Source organism: Typopeltis vanoorti, chromosome 16, assembly GCF_054136105.1.
Source record: "Typopeltis vanoorti isolate ZY-2024b chromosome 16, IOZ_Tvanoo_1.0, whole genome shotgun sequence".
In the NCBI taxonomy this organism is placed as follows: domain Eukaryota; kingdom Metazoa; phylum Arthropoda; class Arachnida; order Uropygi; family Thelyphonidae; genus Typopeltis; species Typopeltis vanoorti.
Window position 1 is genome coordinate 42,329,652 of NC_143564.1, and position 24,230 is coordinate 42,353,881.

Here is a 24,230-nt window from a genome sequence, read left to right on the forward strand (position 1 = left end):
TTTCTCCTGTTTTCATGTTACCTTTATTATCTCTAACTCCTTTTACAGCACTCTTTCCTCCATTCCTGAGCTTCTTCAACAACCTCCAAAAAATATTTTGCCACCTTCTTGATATTTATTTTCTATATTCTTGTCAAGGTCCTCCCATGACTTTTGTTTAGCTAGTTTTACACAGTGTTTTGCATTCTTGCATTTGTCTCTGTATTCTCTAAGAGCACAAGCTGACTTATTTGCCAGGAACTTTTGATATGCTTTCTTCTTTTCTTTCACTGCCTCTTTAACTTCCTGAGTCCACTGGAGTTCTAATTTTTCTATCCTTGCAGACAACTTCACCACATGCCTCTGTAGCTGAATCAATCAGTGCTTTCTTCAAGGCTTGTCACTGAATCTCCCAAGTTTCATTCCTGTTCTCAAGCTTTTTCATTTTTTCTTCAATAATCTTTGTGTATTTTAGTCTACAGTTCACATCTGAGAGCTGCTCAACTTTTATTCGTGTTAAAACTTTCTTACATGTTTTTCTTTTCAATATGAAATTCAATTTTATCCTGCTCAAGACTAAATAGTGATCACTTCCAATTTCAAATCCTCTGTACACTCTGGTGTCCTGCACCAGGGAGAAAACATCACTATCAACAATAACATGGTCAATGAGACTTTTCTTATTCCTTGCCTCTTCTCTCCATGTGAATTTGTGCATATTTTTATGTTGGAACATGGTGTTAGTAATAACCAGTCCATGTCCGGAGCAGAAATCCAATAGATATTTGCCATTATTATTAGCTTTGCTCTTTTCTCCAAATTTTCTCAAAATATTTTTGTATGTCTGACAATCATTTCCTACTCTGTTATTTAGATCCCCAACAAGGACCAACTTTTCCTTTTTCATTGTGTCAGTTGGTTTTTCTAAAGCCTCAAAAAATTCCTCCACTTCTACCTTAGTAGAACCTTTTGTGGGACCATAGGCACAAATAAGTCTCATCGTCCAGTTTCCCATTCTCATATTTGCCCACATTACTCTACTTGAGACTGACTGCCATTCAAGAAGGTTAGCCTTATAATTTGTGTTGTATACTATGGCTACTCCTTCTTTTCCTTGATTGTCATTGCCTGAATATAACATTTTGTATTTATTGCTCAGAAAGATCTCACCAGTTTTTGTCTTTTTTTGTTTCAGTCACCCCTATTATGTCGATCTGGTGCTTATCTAATTCCTCAGCTAGCTCCATTTCTTTGCCATTCAGGCTTCTTATGTTGATAGCACCGATCTTTAACTCTGGTGATGTTGAGTTGAGGTGTGTGAAAAAAAATGTTTGAAATATAAATGTAAGGTGGGGCTGGTAGTTTGCTAGTGATAACCAATAAGTATATGTGTTGAAGTAATATTCCCAATGATTATAGAGAAAATTCTTACTGCTTATAAATATCTGCAGATATTATAGAGCAAATCATGCAATATTGAAGTTAAATATTGAATAGAGAACAAAGGCCAAATAGAGCCTAATATTGTTTCATAAGAATATGAGTCTCAAGTCTGTGTATTAAATGGATTTCTTTAAGCTAAATTGATCATCCCATTTAATATACACCACCTTAGTGATAACTATCTTATTTTCCATGCTATACTTGATAGTACAGAGAGGAAAACTGACTTATCTCTGTATTTCAGTGTTGTTTGATTCTTTCTGCACCTGATAACATTTATTACTGACCAGGAAATAATTTTTAGGAGAGTCAGCTTCTACATATTCTAAATAAAGGAGAAATATGGGAAGATTATTCTGAATCATTGCTAATGTTTATTGTCTATCCTACTTGTAAACTTTCACAGAAGCATGTGCTCATTTATGCAAAGAAAGGAAGTATTTATTTTCTTTTATATCATTCCCACACATGAGAGGCCACAAGGCCTTTAGCAAATAAAAATTAATTTGCTGATATTCTTTTTGAAAAGCTAGAGGTTGTAATTGTTGAGATTACTTTATAGGAAAGGCTATTCCACAGAACTGAGATAGTTTGAATGGAATATAAGTAGGAGTAGCTGGTTTGGTGAGTTGGTAGTGCAGCGGTAAAAGACGTTGGATAGCTGTTGCCATATTTCTGAAGGTTTAGCAGAAATCTGAGGCATGTTGGATACCAGTTTTGCTGAACAGCACCCATAGAAATATTTGTAGAAAAGACATTATGTGGGAACTTATTGTTTGAGACAATAGCTGAAGGAAGTCTCTAGGGGTGGTGGTCAGTTAGTCAAAATGCTCTCTTCTGCAAGCCGTCAAGAATGTTTAGAGAGGTTTTAGGTCTGCCACCAAAAATGCAAGAGCAGTATTCCAAAGTTAGTAAAATTTGGGATTTGTATGGAGTAAGTAGCTGGGTAAATGAAGAACTTTGCATCCTGTCTTGAGTAAACCATAATGCAAAGTTTTTTTTGGAAACTGAGGATGCTGTTAAGTTAGGAATTGTGAGTAGCAAGAATCAGTCTTAGAAGAGAGGTCTGGTCTTGACTATAAGATAAGCATTACAAAGGTAAATAGAGAAAACAAAGGTTTTTTTTTTTGCCAGAAAAGAGAGAAAATGGTTTTGGAAGTATTGAAGGAGACTAGATTGTTATTGCCCCATTGAAGAATGATGTTTGTGATCAATGTTAAGAACACTCGTACATGATCTTGATGCTTGAGCACCTAGGTTTGTCATACAAGATGAGTGGAGATATCAGCCAAACTTGTTGGATGGGTTTGAGGTTAGCAAGAGAAGGCAGGTTGTGTACATAAGGAAAAGGGCAGGTGAGATAACAGAATCCTGAAGAAAACCTGCATTAATCAGAAAACTTGAAGAGGGAAACAGTCCACTTACAAAGGGATGAAGACAGATCATGAGATTGCAGTTTACTGAAGCCTTTAACCCTGTCACTTGACTTTGAAATGTCAGGTGACATTTCAAAGTCAGGTGGTTGGGTGAAGTAAGTGAAGAGATCTGTGAATCTTGATTGGTGAAATCCATATTAGTTGACACTTCTCCAGGTGTCAAAGAAGTTGACTGTTGATGACCTTCATTGCTTTAGACAACGCGGAGGTGAGAGCAATAGTCAGTAGCAGTGATGATACACTTATCACCTTTTTTTTTTTATTTGGCTGCATATGGATTTGTTTTCATGCTCTAGGGTAGATGCGAGCTGAGCATAACAGTGTAAAGATGAACAGGTGTTAGCATTTGTTCAGGAGTACATCTCTTGAACACATTTGATGATTAGGACCCAGAAGCTTTAATGTCCTTGTCCAGGGTGGACAAGATTTTTCTAATGTCTTTCTTGGCAGAAGGCTACCAGAGGTATGCAGTGCAATGATCCATTTAAAGGAGGTGATTTCTCTTGGTAATCTGCGTGAGAAAAATGCTGCCATGAGGTCAGCTTGTCCAGGATGGGCAAGATTTTTCTAATGTCTTTCTTGGCAGAAGGCTACCGGAGGTATGCAGTGCAATGATCCATTTAAAGGAGGTGATTCTCTTGGTAATCTGCATGAGAAAAATGCTGCCATGAGGTCAGCTTTGCCTTTAGGTGATGTTATGCTACTACCATCTGGGTGAGAAAAGTGAGAGTAATGGACAGAAGTCACACTAAACAACTTTTGTGACTGCCATTGACACAGGCAGCAAGTTCTATGTTTAGCTTTTTCCAAGTCAAATTTGACTAATAATGATTTTGCAAGTGTTGTGAGACTTTGGTGTAGACTGTGAATGAAACTGACATATTTGTATAAAGCCACTTACAGTACGATGTTTTTTTCTTACCATCCGAACCCATTTTAGAAAGCCATGACTTTGGATATAGGGTGAGGAATGAAAACCTCCATTCAGCTTGGATAATTTCTGTAACATAATCATGCAATTTGACGGTTTACTTTATGTCATTGCTTATAGCAGATATTTCAGCTTCTCTTCCAGTCTGGATTAAACAATGCGAGATTATGAAAGTCTGAAGGGAGGGCATCCAGTAAAGATGAAACTTGGATGAGTTTATGAATTAAATTATCCAAAGAAGCAGTAGTCACTTCAACAGTGTACCTGCAAGGTGAATTGAGTATGAAAAAGATTTGGAATGTTGGATGAGTGGAGAGGATTGCTAAAAATTCTGTTTAGAGATGAACAGTTTGCTTTAGACCATTGCTTATAGCAAACATCTCAGTTTCTCTTCTAGTCTGGTCAGTGGAAATGGGAAAAGAAGGAGCCAGTTGGGGATATTAAAGTCACCTAAGACGATACCTTCAGTGCTAGGGTAATCAAAATGCAGGAAATCAGGCTTGAAGGATAAGAAGTCAAAGAGGTCATAATGATTTGACCTCTTTGACAGAATTTGGAGAGTGGTAGAGACAGCAGATGAATAATGCATAATGAGGCAAGGTTATTGGAGACTTGAAAAAAATTCTGTTTTCTTATTAGAACTGGGTTTCCAGATTTTATAAAAATAAATAAAAATAGGAGGGAAAAAATCCTTCACAAAAAATCTCCACAAAGTTCAGGAAACAATCTTGATTTTAGGGATCTCGTTTTTATATAATTCACGGTTATAACTGTTGTTAACACAATATTTAGACCAGGACTCATTTCCTTTACAGCATGAGCTTCTTTATGAATTGCAATGTGTCCAAATACATTGTGGAGATTTTTTTCCTCACAAGGGCTTGTAAACTTTTAAAACCTTCCAGACATAACTCTAGCACCATCAGTGCAAATTCCAACAGAATTTTTCCACTGTATGTTTGCCTTGCATATAAAATCGTCCAATATTTGGATGATTCAGAAACTGTGGCTCTTCTTTTTATTGGTTTACAAAAACAGTAACTCTTCAACTGCTAATAATCCATAGCAAAATCAAACATAAGCAATTAAATAACAATCCTTGTTGCTATCTGTTGCCTCATCAAGCTGAATTGAGAATAATTGGTTGCAAAGCTTAGACAAAAGTTGTTGCTGCATTTCTTCACATATAATCACCAATTCGCTGAGCAACAGTATCATTCGATAAAGATATGCACTGTATTGTTTAGTAAAACTTTTTCCAAGTGTAGTTTCCACAATATCAATCGCAGATGGCAGAATTAGGTCTTCTCCAATAGTGTGGGGCTTTTTGCATCTAGCTATTTTACACGCAACTTTGTAAGAAGCTAGTAAAAGTTTTTCATTTATAAACAAAGCTTTTTTTTTTTTCTAATGCTAGATTTTTTGCTTTTCAAAACATTTCAATTTGGCAGCAAAGACCTCTCGAGGTTTGTTAACATACTCCTTATGAAATGTTTCCAAATGTCTTAAGTTTATTCGGTTTCATGCTATCAGCTGCCAAAATTCTCGAACAAATAACACATAGTGGTGTTTCTTCATCATTTACTTCAGTCTTTGTAAAACCTAAATCTAAATATTCTGCTGCATACTTTCTTGATTTTACTTTCAGAGTGATATTTTGTGAACCTGAATTTGTTGACGTCGACGCTCCACAGTCGTCAGATGGCAGCTTACATCAAATTAAAAATGTATCCATTTAGAAAAGATTGTTTTTATACCATACATCACAGTCATTGTGAATAGGAGTAAAATAACACCAACCATCGATCTCTCACTATTGGTCACTGTTGCAGTGTTACTGCCATCCTGCCATTTCAAGCCTTATTTATACTCGCAGGAACATTTCCAGAACATTCCAGACCTCTGATGAATTCGGAAACATTTGCGATTCAATGGTCTGTGTAATGATCCCAGATCTATACAATTTTCGAAAGATTTGATAATGTATTTGAATTTGTATGAATATTTAAAAAGTTTAATCAATTCCTAGTTTTTTTTTGTTTGTTTTTGTTGTTTTGTTTGTTTTGCTAACTTTTATGGGTTTTGTCAGTGTCTCAACACAAGAATTGCAAGGGGGGAAGTGGGGAGGGTATCAAAAAAAAAAACTAATATTTAAAAATGGGACACACATGAAAGAAGGTTGAGAAACATTGCTCTGTGTTAAAAGCCATCTTTAGGAGTATATATACAGTGACATAAGCTTACAGCATGGCCACTGGTATATTGATAAGAATTTTGTGTTTAATGGAAAGAACTCAGTTTGCAGTGAGACTGATTATTGGTTGTCCAGATTTTCTGAGATCCTGAGACCATCATCCCTATGTAAGTTGGGATAATTAATGATATCCACATGCATACTTTTTTCAATTTTCTATCTGAAACTTGATGAAGTGTAGAAGAGTTAGATTCCCTATCAATCATTTCTATGACTGGTATCATAAGCTTTCTTTTGCATTTCTCTTCTGGTGATCATTTACTGTTGAAAGAAACTTTCGAATAAATATTGATCTCTGGATGCCATTCCTGAACTCTAAAAACCATACTCATTTTTAATATCAACACTCATTCATGTCAGTAACAGTCAGACCAGATTTCCCAAAATATAGGTATCTGATGTGACTTGAAACTGGTTTGAACATTGTCTTGTATTCTGCTAGTTTTGTGTTTTTGCTCATTTCTCTCTTATTCTATGTAAATTTATTCAGCTGGCTACCCACCATACCAGCTTTGTTTATTCTGTTGCCTATTTCCAGATTTTCTAAAATGAATATAAACTTTAAGTTAAGAAAATAAACTTTATTATATAGTATATACTTTATTCTAATATAAAATAAACTTACAAGTAAGAAAATCATTTTATTATACAGTTTCCATTTTGTTAAATTAAAAAAATAATAAGTTCTTTATTTGCTGACTGGAACCAAGTGCACTTGAATTGTGAAAACTGTGTTCCATGGGTTTAAGACTTCATCACCATTACAAAACATTACTGGAGTTTAGTGATACTTTATAGTATTAGCTTAAGTTACAAAAATTGTTTAAATAACCTGAAATCTTATAAAATGATTTAATTTAAATTTTATGTGGAGATTGTGAATTTCCTTATTTTTATTATAAAATAAAAATCATGGAGTATTAGACAGCATTCAAGTACAGTCAGTTTTTACTATATGTTTACTATTGTGTGAGCGCATGTACACACACACACTCACAGAGTGAGAGAGAGATGGGTATTACAATTTGTCTTTGCACTCTGAAAATATTTATTACAAATACTGAGGCTTAACTGACTCCTTTAAGCCAGAGTTTTTCTTATGAGTATATAAATGTGATTTATATACTCATATGAGGGTTGTTCGATAAGTCAACAGGTCAGATGTTGACGCTTTTGATCCATTGTGAGTTGATACCCATTTTGCAGATAGTTTTCTCACATGTAAATGTTCATGTAAAATATTATGTACACGGTCACATGAGATGCCCACAGCCTTAGCAATTTCAAGCACCTATCTTCTCTTATCCATCACCATATCATGGATTTTTTCAATAATTTCTAGAGTAGTGACCTCAACAGGGTGTCCAGAACGTTCAGTGTCGCTTGGGCTCATATGGCCACTTTGAAAGTTACTAAACCACTTATAAACCATTCTAATCAAAGGCACAGACTCACCATAATGTTTATCAATCTTAGCTTTTGTTTCCTGAGCTGTTTTGCCTTTCAAACAGTAATGTTTAATCACTACATGAAATTCTTTCTCATCCATTTTTCACAAATCACAGTACTTGATCGATTAATGAATGCCAGATACAGAGTAATAGATCTGTCTGACTGAAACTAAGTGGGTGATCCTCCAACAGTTGCCAGCAACTAAAAAAAAAAAACCTCGATACGTACTGCTGACGCCATCTCTTTGACTTTACACGGACTTATCGAACAGCCCTCGTAACTCAGATACTTTTTTTCTGTATTTGATAAAGTCGTCTCATGTTTAAGTATTTGTGATATTGTCACTTTTCTTGTAGGACAGAAGTATTGATGTACTTATTAGAAAGACTCCCAACCGGAACATCAAGACGAATACCAACCCCAGAGTTGTGTGCCTTCCTGGAGCAGCTTACTGTAAAACCGCAGCTGGCTTCTTTAGCAGTGATAAATATTATCTCCAAAACAGCTCCAACTAAAGAATACTTGAAATATTATATGGAAAATCCTCCTGCAGGTAGACAGACTTTGTGAAAATTGCTTGTGAAACCTAATTATCTTTTTCTTTTTCTTTTTATCACTCCCACTTACCAGCAGTTGTAAACCATTAGTACATTAGTACCATATAATAAACTGAAGGTTTTTATTATATATTTATTATTATTTTTTTACATAATCTGGAAAGCCTAAATGAGTGGCCAAATGTGCAACTTTTTCAAGTCACTTTAGCATAGAGTAAGTGAAACATATAACAACTTTAGGTTTCATTATCTAGTGTGATGAAATTCATCTTCTTTCTAAAGTTGTTCACTAGTATCCATGTCTATAGTAGGATCCAAACCCACAGCTTGTTAGTTCTAGAGCATGTATGTTAGCTACTTGTCCGTGCATCATTTGGATATTTCAGAAAGGTATTTCAGATTGATTGCATGAAAAATAGGATACAGGATTCAGCAATAGTATTCTTTGTAGTAAGTCCTTTTGCAGCACCACTTTCTTCATTGTGTTGGCAGTGTTTGAAACAATGAACAAAATCTCTTTTCACTACATCCAAAAGTGAATGTGGAATGTTGAATTCATGGTGTGTGTTCTGTTTTGGACCAAAATATGTTATGCCTCCACACACACACCAAGAATTTTACTGAATTGTTCAACAAGTTGAGCTGTTAAGCCTATGAAAAGTTTCCTTTATTTTGCATACTGTTCATCATCATCAGTTATTTTTCAACTAAATAGCATGATTTTTTTTTTCAGTTTTGTAATTTCTTGATGTTGATAGTCTTCTGGAGCATAATCATTTTTCAGTTGTTCTTCCATCATTAAATTGACCAAACCATTCAGATGTGTGTGCATCCCGCAGTAGCTTCTTTTAAGCTGTTTTCAGTAAAACATACATTTCGCTGTCTGTTTTGCTTATTGTATAACATTTTTTACAAACATGTTGGAAAAAATCAACATTCATAGTTTTTGTGTGTTATTTACATTTTGAACTTTCACAGTAATTTATCCCAAATTTCTCCTTTTGATATTTATATTATGTTATTATGTTTATATTATATTATTTATGCATTTTGTAATGCAATTTTTTCATATTATAGTCATCTTATTTGAATATAATGATATTTATTGTGCAATATATATGGCTTTATAACATAGTACTTTTATCATTATTTTTTGTCAATTTCAGTGGCAATAGGTTGTAAATCTATAGTACATTAATATTGGTTGGGCTAAGGATTTTTTATCATTTCTTATTTTATTTTTTGTATATTTTTAAATTATTTTTTTTATTGCCTACCAAACATGGAAATCTTTAAGCCACTTCAGGCCTCTAATCATTGGGGCAGTGATCCCATTCCAGGCATTGAAATTCATCTACCTAAAGGAATTACAAGCACCCATGCCCACAGCAGAATTTGAAACCACAGCCTGTTGGCTGGATAGCAGGTACATATTAATTGCCTGTGTCCAAATAGGCTTGTGCATTTTACTTCTGTAGCTGTGAACTGTTCCATTTTACACAAGAGATTTTCCTAATTTTGTAGGGTGTATAAGGATGTTACATAGGAAGTGATAAGTGTTTATTTTCAAGAGGATAAACTTGATTATCATCTTGAAAGAAAATGGGTAAAAGTAGAAGATTAAACTATACACTCAAATATACAAATAATATTGCTGAAAAGTGAACATATTTAACAATGACTGAATCTTATAGCATAATGTGACCCAATAACTAAATTTGAATAAAATCTTGATTGATTCAGCCAAAGAAGCATATGGTGGTGATGTTGCAAGGGCAGAGCAATCAGAACTTCATGGTGCACTCAGAAGGTAGAGGTGGTCCAGGAAAAGAAATCATATTGAAAATTAGTTCCTAGCAAGTCAGCAGGCACTTGGAGAGAATATAGAGAGAGCAATGCAAATAAACTGTAAAAATAGCTTAGGAAAAGTCTTAGAATGACTTTTGGAAGAATTTAGAAGATAAATATCATGAAAATATTCTGCAGTAAAGATATTGTAAAAGGAAACAAATAAGGCATATAAAACTGTTATATGGATATTTTGGATTTTTTTGAATAATTATTCTTTTAATCACATATGGGCAACCCACGGGCTGGATCTGGCCCTAATCTATTTCAGCGAAGTTTGTCTGATTCATGGTGGGAGAAAACATGGTGTGTTCTACTAACTCACATTAAGCTGACGTCACATGACTTGCGCCAAACACTGTTTTCTCCAACCAAGGTCTCTTTCTCACTTTGACTAGCGGCGTGTGTGAACGTGTCAGTTTGGTACTTGCATTGGTGTTGTGCTTTGTTCACTGCCTGCATTGATGTTATGTTCTGTTCGGTGCCTGCGTTGATGTTGTTTTCTGTTCATTGCCTGTGGTGTAGCAGACAGATTTGTTTGACATTTCTGAATGTCGCTTATAAATTTGGGACAATGTCAGGGGTTATTGCAAAAAAAAAGAAAAGTAGATGCAGAGAATCGTCAATTTCAAGACAACTGGACGGAGGATTATTATTTTATTCTGAATAAAGGTTTGCCTGTATGTTTGCTGTGCAACGAATCCGTATCCGTCAACAAAGAATACAACTTGTAAAGACACTTTACTTTGAGACATGCGGATCACCCAAAAATTGATGGACAACTACGAAAAGATGAAATACAGAAGTTGAAGAAGAACTTGGATACCCAGCAGCAAATGTTCAACAAGCAAAGAACACAGCACCACAGCATTGTCAAAGCCAGCTTTGTGGTAAGCGAAAAAATCGGTAAGCATTCTAAGTCATTTGGTGAAGGAGAATTTATCAAAGAATGTCTCTGCTGGATGTTGCAAGTATAATATGTCCTGAAAAGAAAAAAGACTTCAAGAATATTCGTTTGTCGAGACGTACTGTTGTCCGACAGATAGAAATTATGGCTGATAATATCAAAAAAAAGTTTAAAAGAGAAGATTGCTAGATTGGAAGCATTTTCAATTGCTTTGGATGACAGCACCGTTGCCTCATACACAGCACAACTAGCAATATTTATTCGAGGAGTTGATGCGGATTTCAACATCACAGAAAAATTATTGGCGCTTCAGCCATTAAAAGGAATAACTATCGGTGAAGATATATTTGAAACAGTCAACACAGTCTTTGAGAGATTTAGGCTTAAAGAGTTCACTATCTGGCATATGCATTGATGGAGTCCCCGCAATGGTTGGTGCACAGAAGGGATTTATTGGAATAGTTCATGAAAGAGCAATAGAACTACAGATCCATCCAGAAAATTTAGCAAAGTTTCATTTGGCATTATCCACCAACAAAATCTGTGTGCAAAATAGATTAAATTCAAAAATGTTATGGAAGTTGTAGTAGCCATTATTAACTTTATTAAGTCACGTGCACTTAATCACCGCCAATTTAATGAGTATTTGGCAGACCTATTTTCGGATTATGAAGATGTGTCTTGTTATTGTGAAGTGAGGTGGTTGAGTAAAGGTAAAATGTTAAAACGATTTTATGATCTGAGACAAGACATTGCAGATTTTATGGACATAAAAGGAAATGCTGTAACCAAGTAAAAGATGAGTAGGTGTGTGATTTCGCATTCCTTGTAGATGTCACCGGATACTTAAACGACCTGAATCTTAAATTGCAAAAATAAGGACAATTGGTTCATGAACTGCATGGACATGTCAAAGCTTTTTGTAATAAACTAAGTTATTTGGAAAGTCAGATAAGAGCTAAAAATTGTTATCATTTTCCTACTCTAGCAACTCATAAAAATATCCCTTTTAATTGTTATGGAGATGAACTGAAGGCACTAATAGGGCAATTTGATACAAGGTTTGCTGATTTCAAAAACAAAGACTCCAAATTCGGTATATTTGCTCGTCCAATGGATGCCGATGTAAATAATGTCTAGAAAACTTAGATGGAACTTATTGAGCTTCAGGCGGATTTAGTGCTAAAATCACAATTTAACAACATTGCTTTGGCGGATTTTTATACATTGTATTTGGTGGAAGAAAAATATACAAATTTATGTGCCTTTTCAAGAAAAATCATTTGTATTTTCGGCAGCACATATATGTTTGAACAGTTTTTTCGAGGATGAAATACAATAAATCAAAAATTCGGACAAGAATAACAGACGAAAACGTCAAAAATTCTGTGCAATTATCCTTAAGTAATATTAATGTCAATATTGATAGTCTCGTAGTTGAAGTACAAGGCCAATCTTCACATTAAATTGTTAAGTCGTTCATTATATTATAAAATTTATGTAGAGCTTTATACCAAAGCATTATATTATAAATAAATGAAATATGAAGTAGCAACTTGTTTTAATTTATTTAATATTAATTTAATTTATTTAATAATTTGGTCCAGCCCTTAACTCTGAGATAGAATGATAATTTGGCCCTCGAACTAAGAAAGGTTGCCCATGCCTGCTTTAAATCCTTAAAGGAAACAAGCAGTAGTGACACAGCAGCTGTAAAAAATATCTAGGATAAGATAGCCATGAGTGTATTTCGGTGTTTGGTGTAGTAAAAATTTTTAGAAGTGTAGATTGTGGAAAGATGGCTAGAGTAAAACATTCAGCTAAAACTGCTGAAATATGAAATATATAACTTTTACAGTTATTGGACTACATAAATGCAGAAAAAATAATGGTGACGGGATAAAACACACACACACACACACACACACACACACACACACACACACACACACACACACACACACACACACACACACACACACACACACACACAGGACGATTATAATTAAAGTTCACATTTTGAAAGGCTGTAACTGGATAACACTCACCAAAATAATTTATTTAATTTGTGTGGCAATGAATTTTATTTTATGCAAAAACCATATGTTAGTTCTAAAAGTTGCGACTAGGGTGATATATGCTGCTGCAACACTAGTGGGTAATTCGAAATATCACAAAACATAGGGTATACACAGCATGTTGTGTGGTTACACAATGACAACATGTTGTCGGCAATGTGCTGCAATCGCAAAATTGCATGCTCAAGCACAGAACATAGATTTTCACTCGAAATGTTGTCAATATGGCATATAATGCTGGTCTTGAGGTCTACGAAGTTGCCTATATGCCCACGATAGACATCTTTGAGATGTTTCCACAGCCAAAAGTCACAGGAGTTCAGATCTGGCAAGTGCACCACCCACATTGTACAAAAATGGCAACTGATAATTCTGTCCTCAGACAGAATTATTAGTTGCCATTTTTGTGAAGTGGTTGCCAATGTCTGAGGCAACCACTTCACAAGGGTTGCAATGTGAAAAAGGGCACCATCCTGCATCTCCCCCCCCCCCATATCCAAACACAAGTAGTACAGTAGTAAGTGAGTGGTACAACATGATTTACAACAAATTTGGATATATTACAATGAGATTAGCTAGATTTGGTAGATGAATTATACAGGGAAATAATAATTAAATATGAAAAAAGGAAACTATACGTAACATATATACAATCAATATGGTTAGATTTTTTCCTTTTATATATAACGAAACCTGTGGTGAATTCATCACTAAAAATAGTCATTACTGTGGTTATTACGTGTTTTTAGTGATAATATGGTTAGATGTTCCTCCAGTATCTTGCACAATCAACTGCTCTTTCTGTGCAGGATATAAGATCCTCTTTTGTGCAAGGTGATAGAAGAGAGGGGCAAGAAAGAAGGTGTTCATGGACTGGGTTGTCCCACACTCACAATTGTCTGGCCCATTTGATGAGGTTTTATTTGCAGCGTCCTGTCGTTCAAAGTCTGTTGAGACTTTTCCAAGTATTTTAATCCAAGTGGGCACCATGTGGAAGATGTTCAGCTGTTGGAATACCAGTATTATTTTCAGGATATAGTGTAAGCCATTGTTGAAATCTTGTCTCTGGGAGGTTTCTAGGTGGTTCAGCAGTTGCCAGGAAGCTATGTCGGGATCTTAGTCTTTGGGCACTGCGGTCTGGCCGAATAGTGGGTGGCATTCATCATTCATTTGTCTGCTTCTTTCATCAGCTGAGAATGCAGATCTTTGAATTGAAGGGGGGGTGCAATACCAGCCAAAGTATACAGGTCTTTTAGTGGTGTTGGTTTCAGGCATCCTGTAATTAAGCAGCAGCTTTCATTTAATGCTGAATGAAGTTTTTCAGCATGGCAGGATCTGGACCATACTGGGCAGGCATATTCAGCAGAAGAATAGCAAAGGGCCAAGGCAGATCTCAGTTGGCTAGGTCTGCACTCCATTTGGAGTAGGTAAGCTTCCTTAGTATATTGTTTCTTGCATTCAATTTTACCTTTGTTTTTTCTATGTGGGCTTTTATATGAGAGGGTGCAATCGAGAGTCACACCGAGGTAGACTGGGTTCCAGGAATGTTCTATTTTAGAGCCTTCCCAAGAAATCTGTAGCTTCCTGTTGGCGTCCTTATTGTTAAGGTGGAAAAAGCCAGTCTGGGTTTTTAAGGGGCTTGGTTTTAGTTGATTGCTGGTATAGTATGTGGTTAGACTATTTAAGGCAAGTAATAGAGTAGTTTCAATGGACGTGAAATTTTTTTGATTGAGTAGCTACGGCAAGGTCATTAGCATAGATAAAATTTCTAGTTCCTGGAAAGATGGGGTGATCATTGACATAGATGTTGAAAAGTAATGGTTTTACTAGGAATAATTAAGTATATATGCGTAATTGTTTAAGTAAGAGCGGCTGTAAACGTTGTACGCTACCGATAGTATTAGTGTGGGTTTTTTTTTCTTGCTTAAACTAAATACGAAAACGTTAATATTAGACCTAGTAACCTGCAGAGAAAAAAAAAATGGCGGCTGCATTGTCATTCCATGATTTTAATTTGGATTTCAGTAGGTTCGTTAAGTGTGAGGTCTGTTATATGTATTCCTTCGATTACATAAATGATTTGTGGATGTTTAGTGCGGATGGAAGAAGGGTGTGTGCGAAATGTGACCTGAACGAGGAATTGATGAATGCGAATATGAAGTTGATGACAGAAAGTGCTAGTACCGATTGTGTCGTGAGTGCACGTTTGAAAGAGAATGGCGAGAAAGACAGGCAAAAAAATGTTAAAAAATCAGGAAAAAAGAAAAAGAGCGATTTGACAACCGTAACGGATGTTAAAAGGGACGAAAGTGAGGCGGAAAGAAACGAAATTGAGAGAACGAATGAAAGTAGAAATGGCGTGGTGCAGAAACCGCAAGTAAAAAAAATCGAAAGAATGAATGATAGCGAAAAAAGAATGACTGATGGCGAAAGTTGGACGCATGTTGGAACGAAAGTACTAAACCAAAGAAAGATGAATGACAGTAAAAGTGAAAAGAATGATAGCGAAAGTTGGACGCATGTTAGTCCGAAAGTACGGAAACAAAGAAAGATATGTGAGAGTGAAAGTGAGAAGAATGACAGTGAAAGTTGGACGTATGTTGGACCGAAAGTACGGAAACAAAGAAGGATGAATGAGAGGGAAAGTGAGAAGAGAGGGTCGAGAGTTAGAAAGTTAGAAAGATTTAATGATAGAGTGAATGTGTCGCGAGGTTCAGAAGGTGAATTGGATTGGATGAAGCAAGAAATGAAATGGATGCGGAATGAAATTAAGAGAATGCAGGTCAAAACTATTAAAATAAATCATGATGGCATGAAAGAGTTAACAAAAGATGAGCGAGTGGCGTTGTATGGCGACTCCATTATTAAAGGTGTGCTAGAGGATAAAATGCACAAGGTATGTTTTCCAGGCGGTAAAATGAGTAGAGTGATTGAGGCATTGAACATGAGGCGGGAACGAGCAAAAGAGTTAATTGTATTAATTGGAACAAATGATTTGAGAGAGAACAAAGAGCATGTCAAAATGAATGTCAGGAGACTGCTTGGAAAGATAAAGGAGAATAGTGTGACAGGAAGGGTGGTCAGTGTGTTGCCTAGGTATGATTGTGGTGAAATGAGGCGGAGAGCAAGGATTATGAATGATATTCTGGCTGAAATGTGTGAGGAGATGGGAGTACAGTTTGTTAATGTGTGGAATGAGTTTGAGGGACGAAGTGAGCTGTATGGGAGCGATGGACTGCATTTGAGTGGTTATGGTGTGAGTCGCTTGGAGAGACTGCTGCTGGAAGGTAGAGAAGTGAATAGAGAGAATGAATCAGATCAAGAGGGGAGTGATGTGGAAGAGCAGGAGAGTAAGACAGGAGAGATTGAAGGAGTGGAAATGAATGTGGAAGTGAGTGGTATGAGTATAGATAATGAGAGAATGGGTGTGCAAGAGGAGCAGGGAAACGGGGAGGCTCAGGGTGGACAGGGATACACAGCGTGAGAAAGGTGGATGCTCCAAGAGGAGGTGAGAGAATGTGTAGGCAGGAAAGTAATGGGATGATCAGGGATCAAAAGGAAACAGATGGAATTGCAAAGGGTTCTAAAATGAAGAAGCAGAAAGGGAAATGGCCCCAGTCCAGCATGGAGAGATCACATCGAGTGAGTGGTATCAGTGGAACTAGCTGTAGATCCAGAAATGAGTTGTTGTGTTTGTATACCAATGCTAGAAGTATAAGAAACAAGGCGGATGAAATGGTTGCACTAATTGCGTCTGTGCACCCAGAGATTGTCGGAATAAGTGAGACATGGTTAGATGAGGATGACATCCTGACAGGAATAGAGATGGAAAGGTATGATGTGTTTCGTGAGGATAGAAGGGGTAAAAAGGGAGGGGGAGTGCTATTGATGATAGAGAAAGAGTTATGTCCATACAAGGTAGAGATGCAAGGGGGAAATGGGGCCAGTGGTTTTGAGGCAGTATGGTGTGAGATAGAGGTGAATAGAATCAAATACTTGGTGGGATGTTGTTATAGACCTGGTAATGTGGATGGTGGTGATAGTGAAATGTATAGTCAAATAAGCCAAGCAAATAAGAAAAGGGTGATCATTATGGGTGATTTTAATTATGGCAATATAGACTGGAATGAAGAGATAGCAACTGGAAGTAAAGAAAATGAGTTTCTTGAGTTTTTGAGGGATAACTACCTCAGACAGTATGTAACAGAGGGCACAAGAGGATTAAGGGTCTTGGATTTGGTCATCTCATCGGAGGATGTAATTATCAATGAGGTATCAAATCATCCACCAATTGGTGAAAGTGACCATGAGGTGATTACTTGGGTGGTTGCCAGCAGTGCAAGGACCCCTGTGAAAAAAGGGTATATGTGGAACTACAAGGGGGGTGATTATGAAGAGCTCAGGAGACAGCTTGCAGGTGTAGCATGGAATGAGGAGTTAGCTGGAAAAGAGATCAATGCAGCTTGGGGGATTTTCAAAAAATATTTAGTGGATGCAATGTCTAAATGTATACCACGGGTGAGAAGGTTAAATAAGTTAGGTGTGAGATGGATGAATAAAGAGATTAAGCATGCAATACAGAGAAAAAGGGCATTGTGGAGGCAGCATAAGAGAAGTGGAAGTAACCAATTTCATGAGTTCTACAAAGACCAGGCAAGGAGAGTGACTTGGTTGGTGAGAGTAGCTAAAGAGAGGTATGAACAGCAGTTAGCTAATGAAGCTAAAAAGAATCCTAGGGAGTTCTTTCGATATGTAGCCAGCAAAAGAAAGAATGATTATGGAAGGATGACATTGATTGGAGGAAATGGTATAAAGACAGCTGTTGCAGAATGTGTGGTGGAGATACTTAATGAGCAGTTCATAAAGATCTTTCAATCTTGTGAATGTGACTTCATGGAGAGATTAAGAGCAGTTGATGATGGGGAGGAGAGACTGACTGTAAGTGAGCAAGAGGTGTTTGGGGAGTTGAGTAAACTAGATGTAAATAAGGCTGTGGGACTTGATAATATATCACCACGTATTCTGAAGGAATGTGCCAGAGAGTTGACACCTGCCTTGACATATTTTTTTAATACGAGTCTTGCACTTGGTCAAGTCCCTAAAGAGTGGAAGGAGGGCAAGATTGTGCCACTTCATAAAGGAGGTGATCGAACTCAAGCATCAAACTATAGGCCTATCTGTGTGTCAGGTGTTGTGGTTAAGTTGTTGGAGAAGCTTGTGAGAGCTAGAATCCAGAGTTGGGTTGACAACAATGGTATAATCTTTGATGGACAGCATGGATTTGCTAAAGGGAGGTCGTGTTTTAGTAATCTACTTACTTATTACAATAAAGTGACTGCTTCCTTGGACAGAGGAGAAGGATACACAGTAATATACTTGGATTTCGCAAAAGCTTTTGATAGAGTGCCTCATGATAAGTTGACAGTCAAACTAGAGCAGATGGGGTTGGATATTAGATTAGTGCATTGGATTGGAGACTGGCTATCTGATAGGTATCAACAAGTTGTGTATGGGGGTGCAATATCCAGGAAAAGGAAAGTCACTAGTGGAGTGCCTCAGGGATCTGTTTTAGGGCCATTACTATTTAACTTGTATATTAATGATATTGGCGAAGATTTGGATGGAGATATTCAGTTGTTTGCAGATGATGCAAAGTTGGGAAGAACCATAAAGAGTAGTGAAGATGTTGTGGCCTTGCAAGAAGACTTGAATAAATTGAGTGATTGGGCAAGCAAATGGGGGTGTGAGTTCAATGTTGCAAAATGTAAGGTTTTAAAATTTGGAAAACAAAGATGGGATGCAGAATTTATGCTTGGTAAGAATATATTGTTGGAAGTAGAGGAAATAAGAGATCTGGGAGTGATAGTGGATAAGGATCTAAAATTTAGGGGTCACATCGCCAAAATTGTGAAGACAACACAAAGACTTCTGGGAATGATGAGGAGGACACTGACGTGTAGAAGTAGGGAGATTCTTGTTCCATTGTATAAGGCTTTGATTAGGCCACACATGGACTATTGTGCCCAGATTTGGTCACCTGGTTTTCAGAAGGATGAGGAGATGTTGGAAAGGGTCCAAAGGCGACTGACTAAGGTAGTTTCTGACCTCTGGAATGTCGAGTATGAGGAAAGATTGAAAAGATGTAATTTGCAGAGACTAGTGGAGAGAAGGAAGAGGGGAGATATGATAGAGACCTACAAGTTGGTAAGGGGTTGCTATAGGATCAATGGTGGAGAAGTTCTACAGCGAATAGTGGGAGATCAGGGGAGAACCAGAGGTCATCCCTGGAAACTGTATAAAGAGGGTGTGAGTAGGGGAGTGAGAGGCAGGTTTTTTTCGTGCAGAGTTGTGAATGATTGGAATGCCTTGCCTGAGAGTGTGGTGTCTGCAAGGAGTTTGAATGTGTTTAAGACCCGGTATGATGAGATGTGTGTGAGATAAAAGGACCTAGATGAGTCTTTGACTCCGTGAGGTCTTGTTTAATAATAATAATAATAATAATAACACACTTCCCTAGGGGAGGCCATTTTTTTTTGGAGGTGCCAGTGGCTCTTCCTACCCCCCCCCCCAGGTCGACGTAAAAGCGTCTTTTTTCTAAGAGTGATTGGATCAGGAGGACAAGGCGATAATCTCTAGTTATTCTGTATATTTTATTTCTGAGTGTGGGATGGTTTATGATATCATATGCTGCAGTTAGGTCTATGGAGACTGCTCCTGTGGCTAGTTTTTGCTCGTAACCATTTTCTATATATTGAGTGAGGTTAAGAATTTGTGATGTGCAGGATTTGCCTGGTCTAAAGCCAGCCTAATCAGCAATAAGATGGGATTCGATTAGGGGTTGTAGCCTATTCAAAATTAATCGTTCATAGAGTTTGAAGAGGTTGCTGAGTAGTGATATAGGTCTGTAATTTTTTGCTTCTGTTGGAGTTTTCCCTGGTTTCAGAAAGGCCACCACTTTGGTATGCCTCCAGATAGTTGGTATCCTTAAGGTTCTGAGGCAAGTGTTGTATAGGTTTAATAACCACTCTTTAGTCCTGTTTCCAAAATGTTTAATCTGTTCATTACAGACATCATCATGGCCTGCAGATTTTCTAGGTTTTAATAGGTTTATGGCAGTGTTGAGTTCAGTAATGGTGAAATCTGAGTTAATCATATTTTGTTCCTCACTTGGGGTTCTAAGTATCTTTTTTTTGTGTGCTTTTTAGGGATTTTCCATTCAGCAGCAGCTGGTGAACAATTTGATTAGCTGTTACGTGCAGATGCTCATATGGCTTAGTGAAATCCTTCCTAATTCTGTTGATAAAGTTCCATGCCTTTCTGTTACTATAGGTCATATCAAGAGCTTCTATTTCATTTTTTCATGAGGAATGCCTTTCCTCTGCCATCTTGGAGCATAATTTTTCTCCTGCTTGGATAGTCTCTTCTGAGAAGGTGTTGTAAAGTTGTAAGTAATCAGCATGCTTGGCTTGTATGTCATTGTTAAAACTGTTAAAAATAAAAACTGTTGAATCCAGGCATTGACTCTGAAGTGTTGAAATCACCTGATTGGATAAGAGAGATGCATATTGCTGGCCATTAACAGTGCAGGTAATGAGACCTGTTACCCAGTTACTGCCTTTTGAAATGTGAATTTTAATTATAATTTTTTGTTTTTTTGCTGAAAGTTTTACTGCTTGGCTACAAAGTAAATTATACTAGACAAGAAATTTTTGTTTTTTAATATTTTACCTAAATGCAAGCATACTTGAAGTATCTTCATGACTAGGCAGGCTACTTGTTTATGGAGGCAGATGACTTCACATCAATTGCTATAGCAGTTGATCTACTCCTGCTAAGAAGACCTCACTAAAGGTTAAAACCAGTGCTCTTTTTGTAAAACAACAGGTATTGGCACTCATACTTTGCTAGCAGGAAAAATTGATAAATTAAAAAATAAATAAATAAATAAATGGATCTGATATTTTTGCTTCATATAAGGTTTTTGGAATAAGAACAACAAACTATACAAGTATGTAAAAAATAAGTAAAATATATATGATAATTTTGAATGAAAATTTATATAGTAAAGTCTTTACAGTAGACAGTCATGAATGCAGATTTCATTAAATAACTAAGCTTGTTTGAATGCTAGATAAACGTATAAAAAAATTGCTGAATATTACAAATTTCTAAGTGTACTGCATCTGTATGTCACATGTCGCAGTTTATTAAAGATTGGTATGCCGTACCATCCCAATAAAAGTGCTGGTTAAAACTGATCTACTAGTGGTTATACCCATAATGCATAGCAGTATACATATCCAAAAGAAAGTGTGATTGTATTATGGGATACTAGAGCAATTTGATATGAAGTCATCTATTTCTATATAAAAGTAGTGTAAAATCATATAGATACTTCACACAAACACACACACTTTATTTGCTTGCACCTTAGTTTTTTCATTGGCTGATATTAGAGAGAGCTGTGTGTTGAAGGCAATTGTAATAATATATATGATATATATGAAGACATAACAGATAGATTGTAAAAATGGATTAAAGGAAGGATAGGGGGAAAATAACAGAGCAACTTGGATATACAGTACATTACTTGATGATATTTCATTTAATTAGAAAAAGTTAAAAGAGAAATGCTGAAGATGGAGAAACCTGAAAAAAAACTTGTTATAATGACACCTTGCACCTGAGAATGATGATGACAGCATAATTTAGAAGGTTGATGGCATCAATGGCATTATCATATTAAAAATGAGGATATTAGGAAAGAACTTGACATTTTCAGCATCCAGAAATACATTAGCAGAGCTAATCTCGAGTTTTATGGTCACCTAAACAGAATGAGAGAGGAAAGATTAGCAAAACAAGTGTTCTCTGCCAGGTTTTCCTCCGGATCTTCTTCCTGCTAGGTTGGCAGGAAGAAGATCCGGAGGAAAACTGCAATATAGGTGGATTGAAAGTTCTCAAGGTTATCATTTTTAAGAAGACTGAGAAACTAAATGCATTCAGTTAAAACACATGTTGTCAAGACAAATAGTTAAGAGATCATAGAAATATCAGTTTTCAGTTATGTACCTTCAAGGGGTGTACAGGCTACTATGATAGTACTATATGATTCAGTTTACATTATTACTAATCTCCTATCAACAGTTTTCCTCCAGATTAGTCTGTTACTTGTCAGCACTCCAATATTGTTACATCTAACAAATCTGTCTTCTAAGGCACTTCTCACTGAATCAATCCACCTAGATCTTGGTCTTCCACCAAGTCTTTTTCCCTGCCATCTTGGCATCATGCATGTTTGCTAACTTTTCCTCATCCACTCCAATTAAGTGATCATACCATCTTAGATTATCCCTGCTCACATATTTTTTAAATGCCAACAATACATTTTTAATGCTTCTACCACTGATGCTATCTGTTTAAGCCCCTAGTTTTCTCATATCTCTGGTTTCTAATCTTTGATCAATTGCTTTATTTCTAACCCATCTCTCAGATCTATAAGTCAAAATTAGAATAAACATTTTAGTTCTTGTCTGCTAATTTTTCTCTTGCTCATATAAATTTCACCTCAGGCTCTGCTATACAAGGTTTGCTTATTTTATTGTTTGCATCTATATTTTGTCATCTTCACTAAAAACTGTGCCTTAATAGTTGAAATATTGTACTTGTTATAGAGGTTTGCCATTGAGGATGTAGTTGAAGTTTTTCTTGTGTTTGCCTATTTTCATAGTTTTGGTCTGACTGTGCTAACTGCATGAGACCAAAACTATTGCTAATTTTTATACCAAATTTGTTACAGGTGTTATCCAATTTAGTAAAATAATCCTGAAGACTTTCACTAGATGAGTGCATCATCATCATCTACTTAAAGCAAGAGCTTAGTTTGATATTTCTGTTTCTAATATCTGGTTTAATGTCACTTTACTTTAAAATGCAATCCATATAGATGATGATTAAGAGTGAAGATAGTGTGCCTGTACCCTTGTCCAATACCTGATTTACATCAAACTATCTTCTTGTATTTCCTTCAATTATTCTGACTGACTTACAACTTAAATATATACTCTTTATAATGTTTCATTTACCCCATATAATGGTAGCATTTTGAAAAGCTTTACTCTGGGCATGTTGTTGTTGTTGTATACCTTGTCCATATCTATAAAACTTAATTGCAGATCTTTGATATATTCCAATGATTTCTCAACTATTTGTAGTAAAGTGTGAAATTATGATCTTGACAGGCTCTGTTTGGGCAGAACCTAGCTTATTCTTCTCCAAATTTCTATTCCACAATTTTTTTAGTTTTTTCTTAAGTATACTTATATAAATCTTATCAGGCACACTCAGTAGGAAAATTCCTCTGTTATTCTCGCATCAATTTTATTTAACTTTTTATAGATGGATACTATGAGAGCTCTACTCCAATCATTTGGAATTCAATGTTCTGACAAGGTACTCTAAATTATGCAGCATAGTCATGACAAAATTTTCATACCTCCATATTTAAGCATTTCTGGTTGAATATCATCTACTCCAACTGCCTTTCCATGTTTTAAGTTTTTGATGGCTTTTTCCACCTCTAGTATTAATATGTATTCCTGTTTGCATTGATTTTGAAATTTTATTACTGATGTTTTGTCACTGCTTGTTTTATTTGTCTTTTGAAGTAATTACTCCAGACATCTAGAATATCCTTATCTTCAGTTTTCATGTCTTTCTCTCAAGGTTCTTCATCTCTCTCTCTCTCTCATTGTCTATTCCTGATAATTTATGAAAAACAACTTACAACCTACATATATCATTGTTTAGTTTTGACAGTCGCTGTGTTTTCAGGTCAAATGTCGTCATTATTATTATTATATGGTATTTTGATGGAGTCCAGAGACTTATCATGGAAGACCCAAACTAACTATTATACACATAAAGCCTATCATACCTCTCCTCAAACCCATTCACCTTTCAGAGAACTGTCAACTAATTCTGGCCAATCCATTCCACTCATTCACCGTCCATGCAAAAAGCAAAAAATGAGAGCTCTCGTTTTTTGCATAGATGGTGAATGACAGTAAAGACAAAGAAGTTATTTTGCTCTTTCTAAGGCTATGATTCAGCCACATCGTGACTACTGTGCACAGATTAGGTCATGTGGGTTTCTTGGAGATCAAGAGGTGGTAGAGAAGATTCAGAGATGAGTGACTAAGGTAGTGACAGGTCTGTAGAATGCTCCTATGAGTACAGGTTGAAGATTTGTTGGTTACAAAGTTTAGTTGATAGGTGGAAAAGAAGGGACATGACAGCAACTTTCCTCATCATCAAATTCCTGATGTATACCCTCAAGGGGTGTA

General features: G+C 36.2%; 1 protein-coding gene across 1 annotated transcript in view; it reads left to right on the forward strand.

Annotated features, from left to right (window-relative positions):
- Window positions 1-24,230, forward strand: part of Nup54 (nuclear pore complex protein Nup54) — a 166,128-nt gene that overhangs the window by 80,351 nt on the left and 61,547 nt on the right. The window contains exon 7 of the mRNA XM_090406142.1: window positions 7,852-8,048. Within this exon, the coding sequence (XP_090262268.1) occupies window positions 7,852-8,048 (197 nt within the window). The remainder of the gene's footprint in view (window positions 1-7,851; window positions 8,049-24,230) is intronic.